General features: G+C 42.3%; 1 protein-coding gene across 4 annotated transcripts in view; it reads left to right on the forward strand.

Moving 5' to 3' along the window:
- The window catches only part of SNX25 (sorting nexin 25), a 94,563-nt gene that overhangs the window by 18,961 nt on the left and 48,310 nt on the right, over nt 1-27,292 (forward strand). For all 4 annotated transcript variants that reach the window (XM_065947504.1, XM_065947505.1, XM_065947503.1 and 1 more), the window contains exons 2-5: nt 4,960-5,044; nt 8,257-8,473; nt 12,657-12,829; nt 14,326-14,512. In XM_065947504.1, coding sequence (XP_065803576.1) covers nt 4,960-5,044; nt 8,257-8,473; nt 12,657-12,829; nt 14,326-14,512 — 662 coding nt within the window. The remainder of the gene's footprint in view (nt 1-4,959; nt 5,045-8,256; nt 8,474-12,656; nt 12,830-14,325; nt 14,513-27,292) is intronic.

Below are 27,292 nucleotides of genomic sequence, written 5' to 3' on the forward strand. Positions count from 1 at the left end.
TCCCAGCTCTCAGCGTGGATTTTCTCTCCGAATGTTGTTCCCTCAGGAGAGGGTGTCTTAATTCTGACGTGAAGACAGTTGGAGCGAATTACGGCTGTAGACTAAAAGCTGACATCCGGAAGTAAACAGAAAGCTGATAAGTACATACTCAGGACGGCATTTGTTGATATGACTTCTACTCTCTGATGCTGAGACTTGTATATCGGAGCAAAGCCTTCAGGTTTTGCCCTGTCTTTGGAGAACATTTTCAGAATGAGCAATTATTTGTTGAGGCGTCTCACCTTCTTTCTCCAGAGGACTCACTGAGTGATTAAAATGACTTCAACAAGTAGGGTCCAAGCTAGGTTTAAATCTTAAAATGAAGATAAGTTTCATTTATCTTAATGAATTGGAGAATAAGTTGTATTTTTTTTTACATGGGAGGGATTCTGGTTCACCAGACATTCCTCTGTCTTAGCATTGGCACACGCTCAGTCATGTCCAACTCTTTGTGACCCCATGGACTGTAGCCTGTCAGACTCCTCCCTCCATGGAGTTCTCCAGGCAAGAATACTGGAGTGGGTTGCCATGCCCTCCTCCAACGGATCTTCCCAACCCAGGGATTGAACCCAGGTCTCTGTATTGCAGGCGGATTCTTTACCGTCTGAGCCACCAGGGAAGCCCAGTATTGGGATACTGATGCCAGACTCCAGGCGAGGGGCTGACTGCTCAGATGCACTCGAAGTTTGCAGTCCTGGATGGAGTGGTGAAGCCTTCTGTCACTTACACTCTGTGCCGGGGGGATGAGGACAGCACGCACGTGTCTCTCACCCTCCCCAGCCCAGTGTTATTGGGAAGGTGGTTGTCTGAGGCAGGCTTTCCCGGAGGAGGGGGAGGGCCTGCGAGGTGCAGAGCGGGGGGCGGGCGTTCGCTGGAACATGTCTCTGCAGTGAACAGTTCCTCTTTTCACACCTATAAATGGAAGGAGAGAGAAGGCAGGTTTCACCTCCCCACCCTCTGGGCCACAGCCATGCTCACGTGCCTGAGTCTTACCTGCCGGCCTTCTCCCCGCTTCCTCTCCTCCTCTCCACCCTGGGATGATGACTGTGAGTCCCATCCCTCTGTGACCTGAAAGAAAAGGCGTGTGCAGTGACTAATTTACTCTAGTGTTGTAGTTTAGTCACGAAGAGGTTCTGGTTCCAGAAATATTAAATCCTTTAAAAAGGACTTTCCATGTGTGGTCACCCAGTTACTTTGGGCCCGTGATGTTTTCTTTGATCTTCCTGTTCTCCTTACTTCCAGGCTCTCAATCAGGCTGTGGGGGTGACAGGGCTGAAGCACTCTTTTTTTAAATTTTCTTCCTAATAAGGGTCCTGGGGGACAGAGTGCAGGGCAATCCAGAACCAGATTTTCAATCTGGTTATGCTTTTAGGTAAAGAACCAACATAGAAAATGTTATTCTCATAAGCTTTTTAAGTTAAAGAGCGTAAACGCCTAATTCAAATACAGTGAGTAGGGACAAACATGTTTATTGAAGAAGCAGGAAGCAGAGAGAGAAAAGAAATGTGCAGGTAGATGGCAAGAATTGGGAAAGCTGTAACTAGGGAGAGAAAGGAAAGGTTAAAAATAAGCACAAAATTGTTCTGAAGGAAGCTGTAAAGATAGACACATAAGTACAAAATATGCTCAGATAGGCGTGTGTTGTCATACTCACACCTGCTCCTCTCCCAGCCCTTAAACACAATTTCCATTTTAAGAACCCGAATTCAGGAACTTCTCAATTAAGCGTCATTTGGCTGTGGTTTCATCATCCCATCAGTATTGTGCATGAAACTGCTGTACCTATATTTGGAAAACTATACCAGAGTGTTCACCAAAGGCTTGAGAAGTTGTGGTTAAAGTTATTTATCAGTATAGTGCTTTAACACTGTTAAGTTGTTTAAATACCTGCCTGATGGTCTAAAAAGCACTAGAATTTAAAAATTCTTCTCATTTCTTCAGTCTTTTCCTTTCATGAACTAAAATTTTAAAAATTACAGTAAAACGTCCTGACCGTTTAATTTTATAACAAGTTACTCAGAAACTAGAAAGTAGTTTTCGATAGATGAGAGTATATTTCTTTTAGGATAAAACGGCTTTTGTCTATCGGATTATGATTAAGGATTTTTGTCTTTTTTTTGAATGATTCCTTGAGAAAGTGTTGAATGTTATGTATTAATTTGTATATATGTGTTAGTCACTCAGTCGTGTCCAACTCTTTGCAACCCCATGGACCGTAGCCTGGCAGGCTTCTCTGTCCGTGGGATTTCCCAGGCAAGAATACTGAAGTGGGTTGCCATTCCCTCTTCCAGGGGATCTTCCCAACCCAGGGGTGGAGCCCGGGTCTCCTGCACTGCAAGTAGACACTTTACCGTCTGAGCCACCAGGGAAGCCCAATTTGTATAGCCTAAAGGGATTCTTTTCTGAGTGTAACACATACATCTTAAGGCTTTTTAAAAAGTATTTCAACTAAGGAATCTTAATACTATGACTTTGTTTTTATTTTTTAGTAATAGTGATCACAAAAGTGGCAGATAGTCTTGGCGTTTGACCCACAGCTAGTGTGAAACTAAGCTGAGAATTGGAAATACTGCTCTCAGGGTTGGGTGGTCCAGGGCCAGGGGTTGGTTGCAGCTGTGTTGAGGTGGCTGCCTAAGAACAGAGGGTTTTCCTCACCCTTATTTATTGAATGAAGCTGATAGGGCCCTTAGCCATTTAGACCTTCTGAGTGACGGTGGCTGTGTAGTCAAGCACTTGTATTATTTCCCGTGCACAAGAAAGTTCTCTACAGTCTGCTAATAACTAGCTTCTTTTTATGTTCTGAAACCAGTGGTGGTGGTGGTTTAGTCACAAAGTCGTGTAAGACTCTTGCAACCCCATGAACTGTAGCCTGCCCGGCTCCTCTGTCCATGAGATTTCCCAGGCAAAAAGGCTGGAGTAGGTTGCCATTTACTTCTCCAGGGATCTTCCCCACCCAGAGAGCAAACCTGGGTCTTTTGTGTTGCAGGTGGATTCTTTATCAACTGAGGTACCAGGGAAGCCCCTGAAACCAATAAGTAGGTCCGTTGCAGTATTTGTTGCTCAGTTGCTCAGTTGTGTCCAACTCTTTGCAACTCTATGGACTGCAGCACGCCACGCTTCCCTGTCCTTCACCATCTCCCGGAGTTTGCTCAAACTCATGTCTATTAAGTTGGTGATGCCATCCAGCCATCTCATCCTCTGTTGTCCCCTTCTCCTCCTGCCTTCGGTCTTTGCCAGCATCAGAGTCTTCTCCAATGAGTCAGTTCTTCTCATCAGGTGGCCAAAGTACTGGAGCTTCAGCACCAGTCCTTCCAATGAATATTCAGGATTTATTTCCTTTAGGATTGACTGGTTGGATCTCCTTGCAGTCCAAGGGACTCTCAAGAGTCTTCTCCAACACCACAGTTCTATATCATCAGTTCTTCAGCACTCAGCCTTCTTTATGGTCCAACATATGCTTACAGTATACATACACTTTTGATCACTTTGAAATGTGATCAATTAAAAAGCTTTTCTCTTTAAAGTACCCTTTCCTGCCTGATAGTGGGGTTTAAATCCTGCACATTGCCTCTCTGTTTTTGCCAACTAGTATCTTTTTATAATTAAAATTTTGAATTGTGTTGTACAGACATATATGGAGGAAGAAACCATTTTTAATCATTCAGCATATGTGTTTCCAAACATTTTCCATCGTGGGTAACTTTTCATGAAGGCATATGTATCCCTAATTCATCCTTCTTCATGGCTGCATTATATTCTAAAACATGTACCATCACAATTTAACTCTAACTATTGATATATAGTTGATTTCTTTCCAATGTCTTCCCTTAGAGTCAATATAGCAGTGAAAGTCTTGGTATATGTACTTTTTTTTTTTAATGTGCAAGTATTCTATCTTAGCTAGATTCCTAGAAGTAGAATTGCTGAATAAAGAGAATACATTTAAATTTTGATACGTGCTCAGTTGTTTTCTTAAAAGCTTTTAGAAATGGACATTTCCCCTCACGGTGTGTGAAAATGACCATTTCCACATATCTTTGCCAACATCAGGTTAGATGACACTTTCTCCCTGCTTTGTCAGTCTGATGGTGTTTCATTGCGTTTATTTGCATTTCTCTCATTGAAGAAGAGGTTGCATTTTTTTTTCATAAATTGATTGGTGTTTATCTTTTATGATTGGTCTTTCAATTTCTTTGCCTGGTTTTCTTCTGAGTTATTTTTCTTGTTTTGGGATCTCTGTATATATGAAATAATAGTCCTCTGTCATACATCTTGCAGATATTGTCTGTCAGTTATATTTTATAGTTATCTTTTGTCAAACAGGAATTTCCTATTTTATGTAGTCATATTTGTCAGGTTTCTTTTCCTTTATAACTCTTTTTGTGTCTTATTTTAGAGATGGCTTCTCCATCCCAGGATTAAACACAGCATCTCCTTTGTTTCCTTTAAATACATTTTTAGTTAAGAAAATATTTAGCTCTTTAATCAGTTCGGAGTTATTAATATACGCAGTAAGGGGTAAAACTCTAAACTTTCTTCCCACATGAAAATCAAATTATGCCAACACCACTTATTGAATAGTCCATGTTTTCCTCACAGATTTCAAATTTTTCTCATGATGTTCTTAATTCTCGTATATTTTCATTTATATTTAGATGTTTTTATACTTTCTATCATTCAGTAGTTTTGTTTATTCCTACACTGGCATCATATACTGTCTTGATATCTGCTAGGGAAAAACCTTCCTTAATTCTTTTTCAAAAATTTCTTACCTTAAGCTTGTATTACTTTTCCAGAAGAACTTTATAATCTGTTAAGCAATATTTTAATGTCTGTTTCAGTGGTTTTTCATACTTTTGGTTTTATATTTATATGTGATCTATTCAGTAATCTGTATCTTTTTTTCTTCTTATATTTCAGAGTCCTGTGTATGGAGACTCACATGAGTCAGTTCAGTCTAGAAGGGTAGTCATTTCTCATAATATGGACAAAGCTCTTAAAGAAGGTAAGGATTAAGTGAGGGTATATAATTACCACAGTAAGCAATTCATTATGTTCTAAAAGGAAAATAGTAATTTCTAGCAAATTTATCTATCCTCTCTCTGTTTGATGCCATTTGGATTTTTCTCATCATGAATTTTTACTTGAAAACATATCCAGTTGTTGTTTCAGCAAACTGTGTCTGACATTGTGACCCCACGGACTGTAGCCCGCCAGGCTCCTCTGTCCTTGGGATTCTCCAGGCAAGAATACCAGAGTAGGTTGCCATGCCCTCCTCCTGGGGATCTTTCCAACTCTGGAAACAAACCTGTGTCTCCTGCATTGGCAGGCAGATTCTTTTACCACTGAATCAGCAGGGAAGCCCCCAGATACATCCATGTTTCAGTTAAATGAATGGCATATAAACATTGAGCAGGAATTTGCAGATCACATGAAACTAGCTGGCTTGGTGGAGCTACTTCCACGATATGAAGCAGGAATCTATTGTTCACTGTTACTTGAAGTGGGTATCAGGAAGACTTTTTTTTCCTTTTGTTAATAGATATAACGTAGAGAAAGTGTGTTGGGAATAAATACACTCAGGCTCGCTCATGGACAAACCAGTTAGCCAAATTAAGGGATCTTGGCCAACCTTGACAAAAGAATGAAGGACAGACGTGAAACTTGTATTAAAGATGATTGAAAAGGGGACTGTGGTGGGTACGGGATAAGTAAGTGTAATTACAAATATTAAAGTTTAAAAGAGAATATATTTTGATCAAATTAAAGTTTTAAAAATCTGTTTTAAAAATCAAATTTCTTAAAACTGACAGTTTGGGTTATTATATACAAAAAAAGAGTCTGAAGTTTTCCAGATGAAAATATATAGTGTTAAGTATGAAGTTAGGAGAGAACTGGCAACTACTCTTCTCTATCAGATACCCCTTAAAAGTTTTTCTCCTCAAGTTACATTTCCTGGAAAACTGACAGAAGATAGACTTTTAAAAGTCTTTTTGACTTACTATTAAATCTCACTAGATCTGCAGCCCAGTTTTCACTGGACTGCCCTGAATTATTTTACTAATGTGGGCAGGAACTGTAATTCAGCAATTATCGAGTACCTGCTGTTTGCTCAGTAGAACTCAGACTGTCCAAGGATTAGATGCTGACACAAAATAAGCATAGCTGGTACCTCAAAGAGCATGGCTTTCCCCCTCCCTATAGGCTCAACTTATCTAGTTCATGTCTCTTTAACCAGTGGTATGAAATATGTGTCCATTTTTCTTGAATAAATCAATAGATCCACCAGTGACATAAGCTAATAACCTCAGATCTTCCCAGAAGATGACTTTTCTTCTGCACACAGAGAGTAATTACTAATTGGATTTTTGAAAACTTTGCAAACCACAGAGGGACATCTATATGATCAATGGAATTGTTGTCATCATCATCGCTAGGGCAGTTCCTGGTTGATTGACTGTTTCTTTGTTCCAAGAGACTCGGGTCATGGACCACTTATGACCTGTGGGGCTCTACCCTCTTGGGCATGGAAGACTGTGCCTGAATTACCGTGGGGAGAAGGCAGAGGTGGAAAATGGTTGTCTCTCATACTGTTTACATAGACGGAGTCATTCCTTGTTCTGAACATGTATAGATAGAGATTTACTGAGCATCACATTTTCTAGACTAAATAAATGGTAGCTTTTAAACTGGTCTCCTCACCTCTAGTATTTCTCTCTCGTTACCCTAAATCGTCTTTTCAGATTAATCTAACTAAAACTGAAGTTCTAATTATGTTATTCCATTCTCTCTAATCTTCTGTGATCCCCTCTCACCTGCTTATTTCTTGAAGAGCAGTCCTAGAAAATAGATGTATTTAAGTCATAACAGCATTGAATTTTTTGTTGGCTGTTACGCCTTTAGAAGAAAAGTTGTTTGCTTGGCAGTGAGAATAAGTGTTCTTTCATTTGTTACTGTGGTTTGTTACATTACTCGTGCATATTTCTTAATGAAGAACATAAATGATTTTACTATCATGAATTTCTTTGTCTCCTTGAATTGACACAGAAGATATATTTTTAAATATTTTGGGTTTTTTTGTACCTGTATGAATGAATGTATGTAGTTATGTAACACATACTTAGAATTGTGTCTTTGTTTTGTACTTTTATATTTTTATGATACTTAGTTTGAAGAGGGGTGCTGATGAACTATTAAAAGAAGATATACCTGTGACTAGCACATAGCTCTATTACTAAGTACAGATTTTTGCCAGTATTCATTTTTATCCATTTCTCGCCAAAATGTATTATCAGAGGACTGTTTTAGAGTTGTAGTAATCAGAATATGCAATGTGGCTAACAAATGTAATGAAGCATTATATAGATGAATATGCCCTTCACATAAATCCTTTAGCATGTTGAGAAGATCTTAGTTTTAAGTCTCTTATAATTGCTCTTAATTTTCTGCTTTAATTTGAAGTTAAATTTTAATGAAAGAAAAAATGCTTCTATTTTCCAAATGCTTCGGTTTGCAGATTTATTTGCTATTAGCTAAAAATTCTGTGGCATGAAAACTTTTAGTTTATTAGAAGAGTAAGAGAGAAGGAATTGTACACGAAGAGCTTAGCCAGTGTTTTTATTGGCAAAGAGTGTGTCATCACGCTCTTGCTGCTTGGCACTGGGATGCCCAGAAGGAGGATAAAAGGATGTAAAAGCCTGGAGGTCGTGTAACCCCAGCTTACCATTTCAAGAAGTACTTTCTTCCATGTCGTCCTTGTCCATTAGATGCTCTGCTTGTGTTGAAATTTCTTATGATGGTGCATCCATCCTCTGATATGGCAATCTCTCGAATAGTTTTAGTGTTTTTGTTCAGCTCCTCCTTATGTTGAACAGAAAAAAGCAACTTCCTTGTGATTTTCACCCATTGGTCCTATTTAAACCATCTAGAGCAATTTGAAATTAAACACACACTCAGGGAGCTGGGTACCAAGATAGACTATTTAAAGATTGGGCTATCCAAGAAAATCCAGTATGTCGGGTCTCCACACCCCCAAAATTCGAGTTAGATAAGAATCTCTCATTTTTAAAGGTTTCGGGAAACAGTGTGTCTTCCCTTGTTTTGCTTTCCACTCTTTATGTTTTAAAGCGACTGTTAGATAGCAGCAGCAGCAGGAGAGCTCTCTGTGTCTGCGGCCCTCGCCCACGTTTGACGCGTGGCCCTTTCTCTTCCTGGTAGTGTTTGACCACAGCTACAGAGACTACGTCCTGTCCTGGTACGGAAGCCTCAGCAGAGACGAGGGGCGCCTCTACCAGCTGCTGTCCGAGGACTTCTGGGAAGTCGCCAGGCAGCTGCGCCAGCGGCTGGGCCACGTGGACGTTGTCAAAGTCGTCTGCAACGACGTCGTGCGGGCTTTGCTCACTCACTTCTGTGACCTGAAGGCGGCGAACGCCAGGTAGCTGTCAGAGGGGGAACAACCTCTCCCTCCTTTGCTCACGTTAAAGTCGTTTCCTTGTTGAGAAAAGGGGTCAGAGTCAAGACAGAACTCTATCGTATTCACCCTCTTACTGGCCCTTGGCTGGAAATGTTGACATTGGGGGGAATAATTATAATGTTCTGATAGAGAAGAGCAAATTAAAAAAAAATTTAATAGAAAACCACGGTATAGAGTGGTTTGATTTTGTAAATAGCTGAAGCAGTGAGATGAATTTTACAGAGCCAGCACTATCATGAATTTATTTAGTAGCATTAAAGGTGCTTAGAAACAGAACATTTAAATATAATTGTTTTACACTCTGAAGAGTGTCAGTGAGTTTTCCGTTTTTGAGAAAGTTTAAATAAAGCTCACGTTTCTTTTTGTGAGTCCTGTGTTAAGAGCTCTGTTGCATCGTAATATCCTAAAAATTGATTTTTAAAAGGACCTCAGTATTGGAGTGTGCAGGCTGTGATTAGAGAAGGGGTTTTCATCTGAAAATTGCCAATACTCAGGCTTGTCAGCGTCTTGTACTCTTAGCTGGGAAAGGTTTGTGCCCGAGAGGTGACTCTGCCTTTGGAAGAAGACTTCAAGACCTCGGGGCTCATAACAAGTCATTACTCCCTTAGGTTTGCTGATAGGATCCTAAAGGTCTGTCTTACTCTTGCCTGAGTGAGATCATGACGACTCACAGCACCTCTAACCTGGACATAAAGAGCAGTCTCACTGCAGCGGGTAGCCTTCTGCCTACTGGATACAGACTCAGTTGGAGTAGGAGCAGGGTCCCTGCAGTTCCTGGGGCCTCTTCTCGCTGATACAGCGCTGCCCCTATTTTGGGGGAGAAGAGAAAGTATTTGCAAAATATGCAAGGGGATGAAGAAGCAGAGGCATCCTCCTCGGGCAGGTGGTAGCTCTCCTCCTCCTAAGAAGCCCTGTCTTGCGGTGTGGTCTGCGAGCACTGTCTGCCCTGCCTGTGAGGTTGTGGGGGCGCCTGGCTGCTGAGGGGTGTCGTGGCAGCAGCTGTCCTGGAGTCATCCTCTCTCCCCACGCTCACCCAGCTCAGGTTCATGAGGCTAGAATCCACAGGGCCACCGTATGCCTATTCTTTTCCAGCTCACTGCCCCCAGTGTTTTTTGCAAACTTTTTTTTTTTTAAACTACTTATTTTTCATTGGAGTATAGCCGATTGACAATGTTATGATAGTTTCAGGTGGACGTCGAAGGGACTCAGCCATGCATATACATGTATCCATTCTCCCCCAAACTCCCCTGCGATCCAGGCTGCCACATACATTGAGCAGAATTCCCTGTGCTATACAGTAGGTCCTTGTTGGTTATCCATTTTAAAGAAAGCAGGGTGTACATGTCCATGTTTTTTGCAGATTTTAAAAATAAAACGGGAGATACATTAAAAAAATGTGTTTTATTAAACTTTTAATTTTGTATTACAGTGTAGCAGATTAACAATGTGAGAGTTGGGAATACTTTTTATATTGGGTTCCAGTTTCGTCAAATAATGCTCATTACTTATGATAACTTTGATTGTTGTTGTTGTTGTTGTTCTTTACCGTTAAAAAATGGCATCTGAGATTAAATTTTGTCTTGTTTCTTGTGAGTCCCAGTCCACAGTTTGAAAAACTTACTGTGGAGCAGCGGTTTTCAGCTTTCCTGGTCTGAGAATAGCCCTGCGCTCTTAAAGGTTGTCGAGGACCTGAAAGAACTTTTGTCTGTGTGGGTTAGAGCCGTGGGGTCCCGGGGTCGTCTTGTGCTGGTGTAGGAGCAACCCTGAGATCAGTGATCGCCAGCTCGTCACTTTGTAATTGGCCACAGCGGGAGTACTGACCCCGTGAAATGGGGCAAATGCTCCAAATGGGAGGTTTTTTCCCCTTTGGAGAGCCAGTTGTTAAACATTTACCAGCTCAGCACTCATCGTATCTGTCAATGTTTATCATATCAGATATTAAGCTAAGACTGTTTTTTGAGTGTAAGAATGCACAGTTCGCTTTCCGCTCCAAGAGTGACAAGGTCACCACCCAGCCTGTAGCCTCTGGGAATCTCTACCTCAACTCAAGAGAGCAGGCGAGACACATGGAATTGTTGCTGTGAATGCGGTTTGGACCTCACAGACCCCCTGACAATGTCTGCGGGACACATGGGAGCCTGCAGACCACCCTTTGAAAACCACTGTCTTTAGAGAAAGTAACTTCCAGTAAGGAGGGGGTATGTGAACCGATGAGGAAGTTGTAAGGGTCACCTCCTGGAGTCGCAGAAGCTGCAGCCTCTCCTGAGTGTTCTGAGCCCCGTGCAGCACCTAATCGACTATGGCATCTGCTCCATAAAGCGCTCCCTAGTTCTGTCTGGTGAATACTGTCATCAGTGGAAGCTTATTTTAAAGTATTTAAATTATGGCTCAATAGAGGACAGTAGTTTTAGATCATTGTTTTATTCCAGTTAGAAGACTGATGAATTTAGGTTTGGGAGAAGAGCAAGTGGTTAGAGAAATGGAGTGTTTTTATGATTATCTGATTTCAACATGAGAATATATTTTTCATTGAGACATTTATTTACCAGCTTTCGAAATGACTGCTTTTGTGGAATTATATAAAGATATTATGAGTAAGCATCAGAATAATGGAAACAGAGACTTGATTGCATTTTAGAAGCGCCTTCTGTTTGGACCTCCAGTCTTCTTGTGCCAAGGATAGATTTATTGGTGTCTGGGCTGTGCCTAGAAGCTCTAGTTGATGATTCTTATTAAAGGAAGGGACTCTATCACTGTTCTCTGAGATTATGGATTTTTGAAAAAATGCCAGTAGGTCACTGGTATTTTGCATATAGATGGTGGTGCCCTGGAGGTGAATGCTGGGGATCTAATATCTGACTGTGCATCACCTTCTACACATCACACAATGAGACTGGGCAGAAATGCATCTAGGTTCTGTGGTTATCTCTGCACTCACCTGCCCCAGATAAACTGTGCCTTCGCCCTGGAAATCGCCATTGGGGTGCAGATTTCCATTGACTGCAAAATGACAATGGCAGCCAGGAGGCACCCAATTGAATTGGCCACAGTCAGGCAAGAGAATAATAAATTGCATTAATAAAAGCGACACATCCTCTGCTTGACCGTTGGGCAATTGTGTGGAGGCAGCTTTCCGGTCAGCCTGTGTTTATTTCCCAGCCGGCATGCTGTTGGCTGCTCTAAGTCAATCCAGATCACACTTAATTCTTGCCTGTTTCCTCTTCCTTTGCCCTATCTGTCTTGTTCTAGCGTGTTTCAGGAAAATTTTTAAATGATTGTTTTTATGCTATTAAATCAATGGCATCTTTAATTTCATAGCCTCCTTTTTACAGTCTGTGTATTCTTTTTACTCATAAAGCACAGGCATGCTGTTTAAGGGACGAAATAATGCTTTTCTTCACATGTTTTTCTCTTTATCTCTGAATTTTTTTTTTTCCTTTTGATCTTAATCTCTAATTCTGGCATTAGAGAGTTAAAGAGTTGGGGATGTGCAAGTCAGAGCAGAACTTGAATTACTTCTACCACTAATTACCTCTGTGACTTTGGACTGTTCACTCGATCATTCAGATCCTTAATATTGTCATCTGTAAAATGGCAGTGGTAATATACACTTCTTGATGTAGGTGGGAAGATTAAGTAATACTGCACATATGCAATGTATAGAAGGTTAACATCCTTTTGCTTACTCAAGCCATGAGAACCCAGAGGTAAGTACTAGGAATTGCAGTAAGGACGCTGACAGAAGGATGCTGTCAGGACCTGGTGACCCTGGTTTATGCTTTGTTAGTTTTGTTTTTTTTTTAAAGGAAACGCTAGATGACATTTAAAAAGAGGGCTAGAGGATTTTAAAATCTAGTTAAAGAGACACACCCCTTTCTGGATAGTTGTTGCTATGATTCAGGAGTTCTGTATAACCATTCATGCTACTTAAGGTTAGAAATCCCCAAAGGCCATTTTTTCCAGATTAGTCTGTGGTTGAGAAAATTATTGACTATTGATAGTCGAAGAGTGAACATAGTTTTTAGAACTGATGTGTTGCCCATTTGAAGTTCTTTTTTTTTTTTAACCTAATGGTACATGACCAAATTGTTTCTAGAGATTTCTTTCCTTCCTTTTCCCTCTGTTCACGTATTTATTTTTTCAGACATGAAGAGCAGCCGAGGCCTTTTGTGTTGCATTCTTGCTTGAGGAACTCAAATGATGAAGTAAGGTTTCTACAAACGTGTTCTCGGGTTCTGGTGCTCTGTCTCCTCCCTTCCAAGGACGTCCAGTCTCTCAGCTTACGCATAATGCTGGCGGAAATTCTGACAACAAAAGGTAGACTTTCATAACTAATTGATATTACTAATGCGATACTTAATGCAAGCTAACATGCTCCATACGAATGTGAGAACACTTTATCTGATACCTGTACAGACCTTGTATACTGTGGGATGTATGGGAATTAAAGTATTTTCAAAAGATCAAGGTTTTTTTTTAAACATTATTTATTTATTTATTTATCTGGCTCCACTGATTCTTAGTTGCAGCATTTGGGATCTAGCTCCTCCCCCAGGGATCGAACCCAGGGCACCCTGCACTCAGAGTGTGGAGTCTTAGCCACTGGACCACCAGGGAAGTCCCCCAAAGATCAAGTTTTAAATGTCACTCAAAGAAGACATCACTTGGCCCTGTGTGATGAATTTTTTTAACATATTTCCAAATACATAGTCCATTTCGTTTTTTTAAATAATAGATAACCAGTCCTTATGCCCTTCACAATGTAGCATCCATTATATGTGTAAATAAAGTAATATCTGTACTCAAGATCTAGTATGCATTCACTTAAAATACCTTTGCTGCAGTATTCATTGGCAATACCTATATGTGACTTAGGTCTTCACAGGTGGAGCAGTGGTAAAGAACCCGCCTGCCAATGCAGGAAATGCAAGAGATGCAGGTTCAGTCCCTAAGTCAGGAAGATCCCCTGGAGTCGGAAATGGCAACTCACTCCAGTGTTCTTGCCTGGAGAATTCCATGGACAGAGGAGCCTGGCGGGCTAAAGTCCATGGAGTCAAGAAAAGTCAGACACGACTGACCACCACCATGTGACTTAGAATACGTAAAAAGGAACTGTACCACAACACAATGTGGTATTAGAAAAAAAGTGTATCCAAGGAAATGCTTAGCTAGGATAAGAAAAATGGAAGAAAATACCATCTAAAGAGGAGCTTTTCCTTCCTCAGAATCTCAAAGAACGTTGTGTTTATATGCATTGATTTAATGTCTCATTTATTATCTTAGGATTAGCCAGCTCTGCCCACTAGCTGATACAGCCAACCATAGAGAGAAGCGACCTTTTTAACCTGAAGTCTATAGGATGACTCTTTCATGGTGTCATTGGCTTTCTCACAACTTCCTCCCTGAGGTCTGTTCCACCAGTTGGAGAAGGTTAACTTTCAACCTTTTGGCAGATGAAGCATGTTGAGCCTTATAATGGAAATAAAAGGAAAACAATGAATGTACTTAATTTTGATAGCTTTGTTAACCGCTTGGGTTCCGAATGACTTTCTTTCATCACTCTTTTCCATGTTACTCATTTGTTAAAATGACCACTTGGTTGTAGCCATAGCTGGTAGCAGACCCAGAGGGATGGGTCCGTGTGTATGTGTGTGTTGCGTGTGTGCACATGCGTGCACATCCATGCACACTTGTGCAGCCCACTTGGGTAGTTTTACAGTGTTTGCCAGGTGCCGTTTCAATTATAGAAGCGTGAACACAGCTCCTCTGAAGGAGAAGGCTTTTTCAGTGTTGCTCTCTTCTCTGTCCTGCAGTCTTGAAGCCGATGGTGGAGCTGCTCAGTAACCCAGATTACATTAACCAGACGCTGCTCGCCCAACTGGAGCGTAGGGAGCACATGAACGAACATCACAAGAGAGCCTACACGTACGCACCCTCCTATGAAGAGTTCGTCAAGCTCATTAACAGCAATTCTGATGTTGAGTTCCTAAAGCAGCTCAGGTATTTGGTTTTTAATTATAGCATGACAATGCTACTAATTATCCTTCTCTGCCTGGTTAGGTTAAAAAAAAAAAAAGTGGTTGTCAGGGAAACAGAAATAAAGAAAGTCCATAAATCTCACTAATCAGTAACAACAACATTTATCGAGTTTCTCCCTTAGTAGTGGAGTTCGTTTGTTCAAAGTACCATGTTTTTCAAATGATTAGGTTATAATAGAAAGTGGATCAGTTGTTAGAACCTGCCTAACTGCTCAGATGCTTCCTTTGGGAAAGCAGTGGAAGGAACTGATGTGTGTTTAAAATTACAGTGTAGAACATTTGTATTGCTTTTCTTTTTTCTTAGAAAACACAGAGGCCCAGTGTGGGGAATAAAGGGGCTCTTGCCTGATTGTCTTGAGAAAACACATTGGAAATAACACCCCAGGAGTCTCCTTCCCTGACCTGTGACTGGGAGAGTTCCCTGGGCTTTGCTGCATTATAGCATCTCGGGCAGTTCTCTCTGAGGCGGCACTGGGGTATGTTTCATCCTCGGGGTGGTTGTCCCTGTTCACTGTGTCTGAGGCATGGACCTGAGGACCAGTTCTTACTCTCTGCTTCTTGTACTGGTGAGGCTGCCAGGAACAAGCCTATGATGGCAGGGATTGATCTTTCTGCTCAAAGAGGAGGTGATGGTGCATAAGGTATCTTGTTACTTAGCTACTTATTGTTTATCTGATAAAAAAAAAAAATTGCCCTCTTATTTAAGAGTCAGCTCTGCCCACTCGTATTGACAGACAGAATTGCTTTTTATCAGACTTCTGTCTGAAACCCACATCGATGAGGCTCATCAGCACAGGAGCTGCTTTCTTCAGTCATAATCTCATCTGTCCCATTGTTTCTCCTGTATAGCTGGAGGACTCTGCTCTCTGACTTTTATTAGCATTTTAGGTCCCTGTCTTCAAATTGCGCCCAGTAAAATTTTGGGATAGGCTGCCTAAAGCAGGAATTGCATCTTATTTAGACTAAGTGAAACCATCTTTGTTTCATACATATTTGAAAAAAGTGCATGCTTAGTCGCTCAGACATGTCTGACTCTTTGCCACCCCTTGGATTGTAGCCCTCCAGGCTCTTCTGTCCATGGGATTTCCCAGGCAAGAATACTGGAGTTGCCATTTCTTCCTCTGGGATCTTCCCGACCCAGGGATCAAACCCGCATCTCCTGCTTGGCAGGGGGATTCTTTACCACTGCATAACTTGGGGAGCGTTGGAAGAAAGATGAGTGTTTTCTAAAGGAAATAGTCACTCAGCTCTGCTAGACTAGAATGCATTAAAAATAAACAAACAACAGCAAAAAACCCTTGAATGTGCTATTTGTAGTTCTGCAGTAGAACTATAAAAAAAACTTTGTTTTCTTTTTTTCTGAGTCAGCAGGAGATGCTTTCATGGTAGGATTGTAGCTAGAAATGCATCCAGCAGGCACACTGAATTAGTGGTCTTTAACCCTGGCTATATATTAGAATCAACCAGACTTTTAAAAATTACAGCTTGAGATCCCACTGTCCCTTTGAGGCTACTTCCTCGTTCTTCTTCTCTAGCCTCCAAGATGTCAAACTGAGGATATGGGAGATAGACTGGGTTAATATTTTTAATTTTCTGGGTCTTCTAGTAGCAGTGAAGAGCTCTGCTAACAAAACAGGAGCCGGTAATCTGAATGTCATGTTAGTGCAGGATGTTAAAGGGCAGCTGATTAGATTCCAGTGGTGGAGTGGCTGGTAGGGTGATGGCCGTCATCAAGAAAGGCAGAGAGCCTCGTTCAGATCTAAGATGCACCCACCCGTGAAATGCTGCATCACAGCCGAACTAGAGATAAGACCGTATGTTCCTTTATTTTGAAGATAAAATGGGAGTCGAATTGAACAGTAAGCAAAGGAGAAGTGAAAGGCCCCGATGGAACCTTTTGTAAACAAGTAGGCAGGTTGTGGTCCAGGAATCTGGCGTATCCAGGGCTGTCTGCGTTCTGAAATTCTTAAGGGTATTTGTGAAAAGTTACTCTAATGAAAATTATTTGCTCCTCCATAGAAAGTACAGATGCCTAGGCTTCACCCCTGGGAACTTTGTTATAACTGGAGTGGAATTTGGGCATCAACTTCCTAGGGGATCATAACATGCAATCAAGACCCCAAGAATGTGATATCTCTTTTAAATGTAATATCCTCTCACATGCTGCCAGTCTGAAGTTTTTGCCAGATGTCTTGTCATGTAATTCATTCTATTCTGATTCTTTGAAAACTGTTTATACTGTATGAGGTGCATGGTAACTCTGATGGGGAGAATACTAACTGATCCGGGCACCTCATTCTTCTGCCAGGTTTACTGTTGTGAGCAAAGGGCATCTTATCCCTGACCTTCCCGAGAGACGTGTTTAACCCAAGGTTTCTCAACCTTGGCAAAATTGACACATGGAGCTGGATGATCCTTTGTTGTGGGGGTTGTTCAGCTTACTGTGGAACATAAGCAGCTCCTCTGGCCTCCATCCGCTGAATGCCGGCAGCACCCGCAGAGCTGTGACAACCCACATGTCTCTGGACATTGTCATATGTCCTCTGGGGGACAAAAATGTTCTTGCTCAGAGCCACTGGTTTAACTCCAAGAACAGTTTGGAGCTACTGTACTTATTTTGTACATGCTTGCTTAGTCTCTGCAGTCGTGCCCAATTCTTTGCAACCCCATGGACTGTAGCCCGCCAAGCTCCTCCGTCAGTGGAATTCTCCAGACAAGAATACTGGAGTGGGTTGCCCATGCCCTTCTCCAGGGGATCTTCCTGACCCAGGGATCAAACCTGCATCTATGTCTCTTGCATTGGCAGGCAGGTTCATCACTAGTGCCACCTGGGAAGCCCCATCTTATATTAGTTAGGTTTAGATTCAGCTGAAACTTAGAAAACCCACAGAATAATGACAACTTGTCAACAGAGGGTGTTTTCTTCCTTACACAGAAGAAGTCTGGAGTACCCAGTGGGACCCCAACCTTCTCAAGGACCCAGGCTCCTCCTAGCTCACGGCTCTGCCCTCCTGTATTCCAGAGTCCTCATGGTCAGGGTGTTCTCTAGGATGCCAGCCATCATATCCCCATCCCAGGAAGTGGGAGGGAGGCCAGGAAAGATGGTAGCATAGGTCACACATGCACTGCTTGTCTTTTAAGGAAATTTCTAGAAGCTGCTACATGACATTTTTGTTTATGTTGGATTGGTCAAAACAATTGAGGAAAAAAAACAAGTAGTCTTTTTCTGGGCACCCTTAGGCTTAGTTATAAATGGAGGGTTCTATTACTAAGGAAGACTAGAGAGTGGGTACAGAATAGGCAGGTAGGCATGTTTGCCCCGGTCCTGTGTGCTGTGGGTTGGAGTAAGGCAGAGCAGCACCGCTTCCCACACAGGCAACGGGGAGGTGCTCTCCTGACCTGGACGTCCGCCAGGGTTAAGGAGATGCCGAGCAGTTGCTCAAGAAAGGAAGGCTCTTTTTGTGTTAAGCTACCATTTGTTGACAACCTAATATGTATCCAGCACAGTGCAAGGTTCTTTATAATAATCATCTGATCCTTATAACCATCGTGTACAATAGGTGCGTGTTGCTCATGGCTTGGTTGAGGAGAGCAGAGCGACTTGCCCTGGATCAAAGCTAATCAGAGCTGGGGTTTGAACTCAGGTCTGTCTGACTTCACACCCCATTTGTAGAGCTGGGTGACCTGCCAGCCAGGCAGGCAGAGAACAGTGAGACACGGCCCCAGTCTTGTGGGATTGCCTGCCGGTGTGGAGACGACTCTACTGTTGGTGGGGCTTGGCAGGCACTGACCCTGGCGTGGGTATAACTCACGCTTAACCATCAGAAGCGCCAGCATCTTTTATTAAGACAGTGACAGACCACCAGAGAAACGAGTCGTAATAAAGTAAATCAGAGCAGCCTGTCACTGCCATAATCTCATTTACTGCCAGCCTGATCTTTATTAGATTTTTCAGTTCTGTATTTGTTTATTGCTGACCCTCATTTAGAGAGCAGTGTGGAGAACCTAAAAATAGAGACAAAATTCTAATAATAAATGAAAGGTTAAAATTAAAGATTATTTAGCTTGGAGAAGAGAAGGAAACCTTTTATCTAGCACATACTGAGCCTGGTGTGGTGTTTTCAGTTTTACTAAAGCGAGAGGCGGTGGGCCTAACTGGATTAACTGAAGAGATCGTGACTAACATTGGCATGGGTTACTGAGGGGGTTTCTAATTATTTTTTCTTTGGCTGTCATAATGCATTGGATTTTTCAACTCTGAATCAGTTTAGGTACATCTGCACATGAAGATAAGATATTAAAAATAATAAAATTATTAAAATCTCATGCTGCTGTGTAGAAGAATTCAAATTATTTTAATGCTTAGTGTGTTGAACGGGATTCTGAAAATGTGAATCTGGAGCAGTAAACAGGGTCACGTTATAGAGGATCAAGAAAAAAAGAAATCGAGCATACTTAAGACAACCCATTGCAGCGTGTCAGAAATCAGTGAGCATGTGTAAACCGCTAAGGAAGGCTCGTGTGGGCGGACAGGGAGATGGAAATGCAAACTGTAAAACAGAGGCCTGGCAAATCTTTATGAAAAGAATAAATGAATATAAATTTCGTTTTTAAAAACACATTAAAATGCGAGACTGCCTATGAAAAGTGTCTAAAAGATCTTTCAGTTTTATGAAAACTAGAAGTACACTGACTTGAGAATATAATTCTCTTCCAATGTCTGAGTAATAGCAGAGGGCACTGAGGTGGGAGTCAAACATACCCAAGGGCACAAGTTATTTTTATTTAGGAGGCAAGATGATTCAGTGTTGGCAGCAATTAAAATGTGATACGAGAAGGGGGATTTTGGTGTGAAGTTTATTCTGTCGCTGGAAGTAAGGGATGTATAATGTGCTTGTGTTTGGGGCAGCTCTGGCACTGGGTGAGGAGTGGGTAAGTGTTCCCTGCTTTGTGAACGACAGAACCCCGAGTCAGTTTTTGTAAAGCCCTTGGCCCAGGACCTGCGTGTTGCTAATCGTTAGCTGGTACTAGTATTGTTGTTGTTTGTAATCACTAGACCAAGGCTTGCAGATAGACTTAATATCGTTGTGAAGACTGGGCAGCTCCTCAAGCCCTGTAGGGAGGCAGCGTTTCATCTTAGGATTTGAGGAGCTCTTGTGATCAGGTCCATCTAGTCAACGCTTTGGTTTCTCCAGTAATCATGTACGGATGTGAGAGCTGGACCATAAAGAAGGCTAAGTGCTGAAGAATTGATGCTTTCAAACTGTGTAGAAGACTCTTGAGAGTCCCTTGGACAGCATGGAAGTCAAACCAGTCCATCCTAAAGGAAATCAACCCTGAATGTTCATTGGAAGGACTGATGCTGAAGCTGAAGCGCCAATACTTTGGCCACCTGATGTGAAGAGCTGACTCACTGGAAAAGACCCTGATGCTGGGAAAGATTGAAGGTGGGAGGAGAAGGGGACGACAGAGGATGGGACGGTTGGATGATACAGCTGACTCGATGGACATGAGTTTGAGCAAACTCCCGGAGATAGTGAAGGACAGGGAAGCCTGGTGTGCTGCAGTCCATGGCGATGCAAAGAGTCAGACATGACTAAGCAACTGAACATCAACAACAACATCAATTGCAATGGTCCTGTCCATCCTGAAATCTAATCCATCTTAGGGAAAAGGCATAGGGCAAGTGAAGACCTCTGTCATCTTTATCATGGAGAACGTAGTTTCCATATGCGGGCAGCACACTGGCTAAAACTGAGTTCAGAATTAGACGTTCTTTCCTACCCAGCACTGCCGGACTGGAATACCTCTCCTCGTGCCTGCTCATCCCTGGCGGGCGTGGTCCACTTGCCGCCGCCCCGGAGGCAGAGGACACATGCCCCTGCGAGGAAAGGGAACAGGAGGTCTGCACTGCACTTGTCCAGTTCCTCCACCTCTGATCAGATGAAAAGCCTCTTCATCTCGGCAGGAGAGGAGGGAGAGACAGGTGGAGAGAGGCCAGGGGTGGAGCTCCTTGGAATTGAAACTTGAAGGGTTTGAGAGTAGGGTGAGGTCTGTGGGTACTGCCTGTCTCTTTAAAAAACAAAACAGAGACAAACATTGTGCCCACAGACCTTCCCTGCCGTCCAGTGGTTAAGACTCCACCCTTCCACTGCGGGGGGTTCAACCCCTGGTCAGAGGAGCTAGGATCGCACATGCCACGCAGTGTGGTGCAAAAAATGAAAACAAAAAAAAATTGGGGGGGAACAAAAGAACTTTGTGATTTACGAGTAGTGAAGAGTGGTGAAGGCGGTGGAGGTGGTTTGCTGGTCCTTGTGAGCAGCTGGTTTCTGTGGGGGGAGGGTTTTTCATACCCCTGACTTGCAGCATCTGGTGGTTCCTCTGGTGTCCACACTCCCAGCACGGCCCGTGGAAAGCCAGCAGCGTGACGTCAGCACATGCGGAGCTGGGAGGAGACCCGCAGAGTATGTATTCATGCAGCATTTCCAGTACACTGACCCAGTGGGTGTAAAGAACCTCCCGCAGAGATAAGAAATCAATGAAATCATTAGGAACCAGTGAGTTTCGAGTACTTTTAATCCTAAAAAAATGGCCAGTTCAGTGCAGCCGCTCAGTCATGTCTAACTCTTTGCGACCCCATGAACTGCAGCACGCCAGGCCTCCCTGTCCATCACCAACACCCGGAGTTTACCCAAACTCATATCCATTGAGTCAGTGATGCCATCCAACGATTTCATCCTCTGTTGTCCCCTTCTCCTCCCGCCTTCAATCTTTCCCAGCATCAGAGTTTTTTCAAATGAGTCAGCTGTTAGCATCAGGTGGCCAAAGTATTGGAGCTTCAGCTTCAGCATTAGTCCTTGCAATGAATATTCAGGACTCATTTCCTTTAGGACTGGTTGGATCTCCTTGTAGTCCAAGGGACTTGTCAAGGGTCTTCTCCAGCACCGCAGTTCAAAAGCATCAATTCTTCACTGCTCAGCTTCTTTAATAGTCCAGCTCTCACATCCATAAATGACTTTGTGTAATTTAATTTTAATAACGGTGGGCTTAATTCCTGAAACGCAGCAGCCAGCTCTCCAGAGCCCACCCAGGACTGGCAGACCAACTCCAGCCCTACACCGAGTAGGTCGTGGCCACGCGTGTCCTGTCTTTTGATGTCCTGCCCTTGACAGAAATGCAGTTCTTCTAAAGGCAGATGAGCATTAACAACATAAGAGGTCAATGTTTCATGAAGCATCAAGCATCACAGCAGACCCTGGCCACCAGCACTGGCTGGAGGGTCCAACAGGCCTGGATTTCACAGACCTGGTTTGCACTGTGGCTTCACTGCCTGCCGAGTGCATGGCCAGAGGCAAGTCGCCTCCATGCTGAGCCTCAGTTTTAACTATAAAACAGAGAAAAGATTTCCTGTTGCATAGGATTGTCATGATAATTAAATGAGATAATGCTTGTAAGGCAGGGCATGCTAGGCTCCCGGTAAGAGTTGAAAAAATAACAGTTGTCAGGAGGAGGAGGAACGCTGTCAGGTTCTGACTTGAATACGATTAATGGAGGCGATGACATGATGCAGTGTATCTTATTGCCGAAAAACTTGGTTTAAAAGTATGAAAAGTCATTAGGACATTTTTGGTATAGAAGGTAAAACTAGGCAGCTGAAGGTGATACGCGGTAGATGTTCTCAATGAAAATGCTTTATATAAGAGTTGGGAATGGAACATATAGCCATGGTGCTATAAATACATCTGTAAATACTTTATAACAATATTAATGTCATAAAAATATGAGGAACACAAGCAGAAATGAGATACTGGCGGCAGAAGAAAACTTTGGCATTCTTGAGGTTAACTCAAGGGCACCAGCTGGCCAGCATGACAGAACTTTGGCTGCTTCTGTAACATGCAATTTCTGTAGAGTCTAGGAACTAGCAAATAAATAAACAGTCGTTATTTTAGGAAGATTAAAAGATACAAACAAGATTAAGAAAATAGAAATTACTTATTGCAGACAGATTAAAAACTGTGACTACTTGACATGTCTATTTCCAGATTATTTTCTGTATATGTAACATGAATTGTGCGTGTGTGTGTGTGTGTGTGTGTGTGTGTGTGTGTGTATATGTGTGTGTTTACATACACTCTGGATTCCTCAGGCTGCTCTGGTGCAGAACTTTCTAGCTAGTGTGACTGAAGTACAGTGTGTGGGTGTGCAGGGATGAAGGTGTCCTCAGCGCACGAGGTGGCTGGGGTGGTGGTCACCCCTGTGTCCTGATCAGATCCTCTCATTCGCTGTGTCTGCTGTGAATGGGAAAAGACTAGGAAACGTGCCTTAGACTCTCTGTGGAATAAGCCACCTTCTGCACTGGAAAAGTGGGGGGAAAAAAGTGCCTCCTACTCCTGAATCTTAACTGAAAATTTCCCATTTGTGCTATAGCTCTGGGTACTTCCTGCTTAAGACCATTAAATATGCCTCCTAAAAAGATAGCTCAGGAGCTTATTGTCATCCTCATAGTACTCAGACCAAAAAGCTAAAATTAGATGCTTCTCTTTGTTCATAATATTGGTAAAGATTAAAAATTTGACATCTAGTGTCTTATCAAGAGTATCCTGCTGGTAGGGATCGAAATTATGTCCTTTCTGTTACAGCTTTTATAATCTGAACAACAGGGCACAAAATATGCATTCTTTCTGATAGATTCATTATTCATAAGAATTTATTTTAAGAAAATAATCAGGAATATAGGGAAAGATTTCTCCAAGAATGTTTCTTGTAATTTTATTTAAAATAGAGAAGTGCTTGAGATAATTAAAGACATCTAACAATAAGGGTCAGTTAAAAAAGTTTTGGCTCACCTGTACAGTGGATTGCCATGTAATAATAGTGTGGAAATAGAATGTTTAATACTGTTGCGAGACAGTAACTATTGTACTGCAAAGAGATCAAACGAGTCTGTCCTAAAGGAAATCAGTCCTGAATATTCATTGGAAGGACTGATGCTAAAGCTGAAACTCTATTTTGGTCACCTGATGCGAAGAAAAGATTCATTGGAAAAGACGCCGATGCTGAGAAAAATTGAAGGCGGGAGGAGAAGGGGATGACAGAGGATGAGATGATTGGATGGCATCACTGACTTGATGGACAGGAGTTTGAGTAAGCTCCAGGAGTTGGTGATGGACAGGGAAACCTGGTGTGTCTATGGGGTCACAAAGAGTCAAACATGACTGAGCATCTGAACTGAACTGAACTGAACTATTGATTTATAAATTATAGAGAACTTCCCTGGTGGTCCAATAGCTTAGACTCCGGGCTCCCGATGCAGGGGACCTGAGTTTGATCCCAGGTCAGGGAAGTTGATCCCACGTGCTACAAATAAGACCTGTGCAGCCCAATAAATAAATAAATAATAAATAAATAAATTTTAAAAAGAGACTTGAAGCCAGTATTTATAGCAAAAATTCCATCGTATAAAACAGAAAGAAAATCATGTTTGCATTAAAAAAAGATTATAAAGATACCACACGTTAATAGCAGTTACTTTTGAATGTCATACTTTGTGTATTTTCTCATTTTCTTGAAAGAGCATTATGTTACTTCAGAGAAAGTAAAAATTGGCTCAGACCGAGAAAGTAAAATCTGCCTGTCCAGTTTTCAGGCTGGTGGGAGCAGACACTAAAACCAGCTACCAAGTTAACAGGAAATAGTATTTCTTCCAAATACAGCTGTAAAATGTCATGATGATTCTCCCTTCTGAGCAACCTCTGCTTTCTTATTCACTGAAAAGCATGGCTCTCTAAATTTTATCAGAAACTTTGCTGTGTGAAATTATATCAGTCGGAACGACACATCCTATTCTTGCCTGGAGGGTATCAGTCACTTTGACACAGAGAAGCAGCCCCATTTTAACCCAGAGTTGCAGGTAGGGGTTTCTGAACTCAATATCCTACACTGACCTTAACTGTGTAGTTTTCAAGGCAGTAGGGCCCTGGATTCATCTGAAATTGACCCTTTTACAAGCCCTGCTTTGGGCCTATCACAGCACTGCTTCATTTACATTTCATCCACACCATTCCTTTCCCAAGAATTCTGCGGTAACTTTTTATCTTTTTCTTTGGGGAGATGCCCCATGATTCCTCTTGTTCATGGCAGTGGGTCAGGAAACCTGATGTTCTGGGACTTTAATGACCCTGGTGGTCTTTGATTGATCAGGCTGAGACTCTCATAGGAAAAAAAAGTAAGGTTACTTACTATAAAATGGCTTTTATATATATTTTACAAACACACACACACCCTCCCCCTAAACAACACACATCTAAAGAGTTCAGCAGCAGTGTTAAAGGACAATAACTGTAATAGTTGTTAAACTCTGACTGTGAGGCAGATGTGGTTCCAGATATTTTAAGTTTTGTCATGTAACTTCATAAAAATCCTATGAGGAAAAATGCTGCTTCCCTCTTTTTACATATGAGGACTCTTGAGTTTTAAAAGCTTGAAAAATTTTCCCAGGGTGACGGTGTAAGCATTGAAAGCAGCATTTGAACAAAGCCCATCTGGTGCCAGAGCTCACATGCTTAGTATTTTATATTTATAATTAATATTTGGCTGTGCCACGACTCAGTTGCAGCATGTGGCATCTAGTTCCCTGACCAGAGATTCAACCCAGGTTCCTGCATTGGGAGCACAGTCTTAGCCATTGGACCACCAGAGAAGTCCCCAAAGCTCACATTCTTAACTACTCTGATACACTTTCTAAATTATCCAGCAGACCTTAGTAGTTCGTGGACATGGGAGACGGCACCAGCTTAGCTAGCAGAAATCACCATGGCTTCATTTTTTAAACACTTTACATGAAGTCTCTTTAATGGAAACATTATCCCTAGCCTAGTACAGAGTAGCCTGTGGCAGTTCTGAAACACTATTTTTAAATTTCTGATTTTCTTCTTAAACATTTGTATGTATATGGTATATATACATGGTATATATGGTAGATCCTTGCTCATTTTAATATAAGATGGTATTTTAAACCATTTACCATGTTGTGCACCTGAATTTGTCCACAGCCTTTGACTCTCCTATGATGTTCCAGCATGTACACTCCCAAGACAGCTCTAAAGTCATATTTCAAGGATGTGCCTAATAAAGTGGAGAGACTAATTTTTTTGGTTTGACTTCTAAATAATTTTAAAATCAGGTCTGATAGGATCCCAAAGCTGTTCTGAACGTTTGATAGTAGAAAGTGTTGATTTCCAAGGTAATTATTTTGAAGGCTGGTGCTTCCTAGGTGGTACAAGTGGTAAAAAATTCGCCTGCCAGTGCAGGAGATGCAGGAGACACAGGTTCAGTCCCTTGGTTGGGAAGATCCCCTGGAGCAGAAAATGGCAACCCACTGCAATATTCTTGCCAGGGAAATCTGATGGACCAGAGGAGCCTGGAGGGCTACAGTCCACGGGGCTGCAAAGACTCAGACATGACTGAGCGACCGAGCACAGATTTTGAAGGACTGTGTAGCATTCAGGCAAGAGTAAGATCATTGGGGAGAGTTCATAAAAATAATCTTGGTCTAAGTCTTTATCAATTTAGCTAAGTGTAACAAAGTGAAGGGAGGTGAGGTGGCGACTCAGTGGCAGGCACCAGCAAGCTTTGGATGACTTTTTCATTATGCTTGAGACAAAGGGGGTAGGACCTTGCGAGGATTGGAAAAGAGCTGAATTCCTACTCTAGTGCTTCCTCCTAAGACTTGAGTTTACATCATCATTTTGGAAAAAGAAATACTAACAGTCTCTGCTCTTCTGATCAAGAGTAAGCCTACAAATAATAGTCCTCCCAGTGGCTGAACTGAACTTGGCACCAGCAAGCCTGTGTCGTTTTCTGGAGGAGAAGGGCCAAGTGAGCGCCAGGTACCCCCCGATAGCTTCTCAGACAACCAGGAAGGCTGTGCCATCAACCTTGGCTATCATTCAGAATGAAAAGTCCTTCCTTTCCTGCTTTGCCTTTTGGTATCAAGTGAAAGTTGAGTTCTGCAGATTGAGTCAGGATCTTTAGATGCCTCCTGTGTGCTGGGCACCATGTGAGGAGTGTCTGGTATCTGTAAAGATGAATTGGCTCTGGACCCTCCATTCTTTCCCCTGTCATCAGGGTGTTCGCTGTTCAAAACAGGAGACCCCTGTGGATGTAAATTGCTAAATGTGAAGCAAGACATTCAGGCCAGAAGTAGAGTGTGAAGAGCTAAAGTGGGTAGGAGCAAATATTTCCTGCTGTAGGTGAGCGGGATCTAGGAAGCTTCAGAGGGGAGTTGGCCGAGGCCTAAGTGTTTTGGAGTGAGTAGGATTTCAGCAGGTGAAGAGGAGAGGTGAGGTGTAGAAGGCAGAAGCAACGAAGCAGAGACCATTAGGTAGGAAAGAGCTGGAGTGTGTTTGGAGCATTGCACGTGGCCTGGTTTGCCTGAAGAATGGTATCCGAGAGGGATGTGGAAGGCGGTTTGGCTGGAAAGATGGTCTGGCCTTGACCGTGCTGATAAGCTGTGAAGGGCCTTAGACATGATAAACACTAACCTGGTGAATTTTAGGGAAGCTGGAAAATGGCTAAGAACATGAGCTTTAGCATCATCAAGCCCTAGGTTGTAATTCTGACTCTTGTACTTAAAAGCAGTGAGACCTTGTATAGATTTCTTAATCCCCGTGAACTCCTGTGTCTCCCCCTGTAGTGTGGAGCTCATTACAGTACCTTGTGAGGATTAAATGAGGTAATG

The sequence above is a fragment of the Muntiacus reevesi genome, chromosome 10 (assembly GCF_963930625.1).
Source record: "Muntiacus reevesi chromosome 10, mMunRee1.1, whole genome shotgun sequence".
Lineage (NCBI taxonomy): Eukaryota > Metazoa > Chordata > Mammalia > Artiodactyla > Cervidae > Muntiacus > Muntiacus reevesi.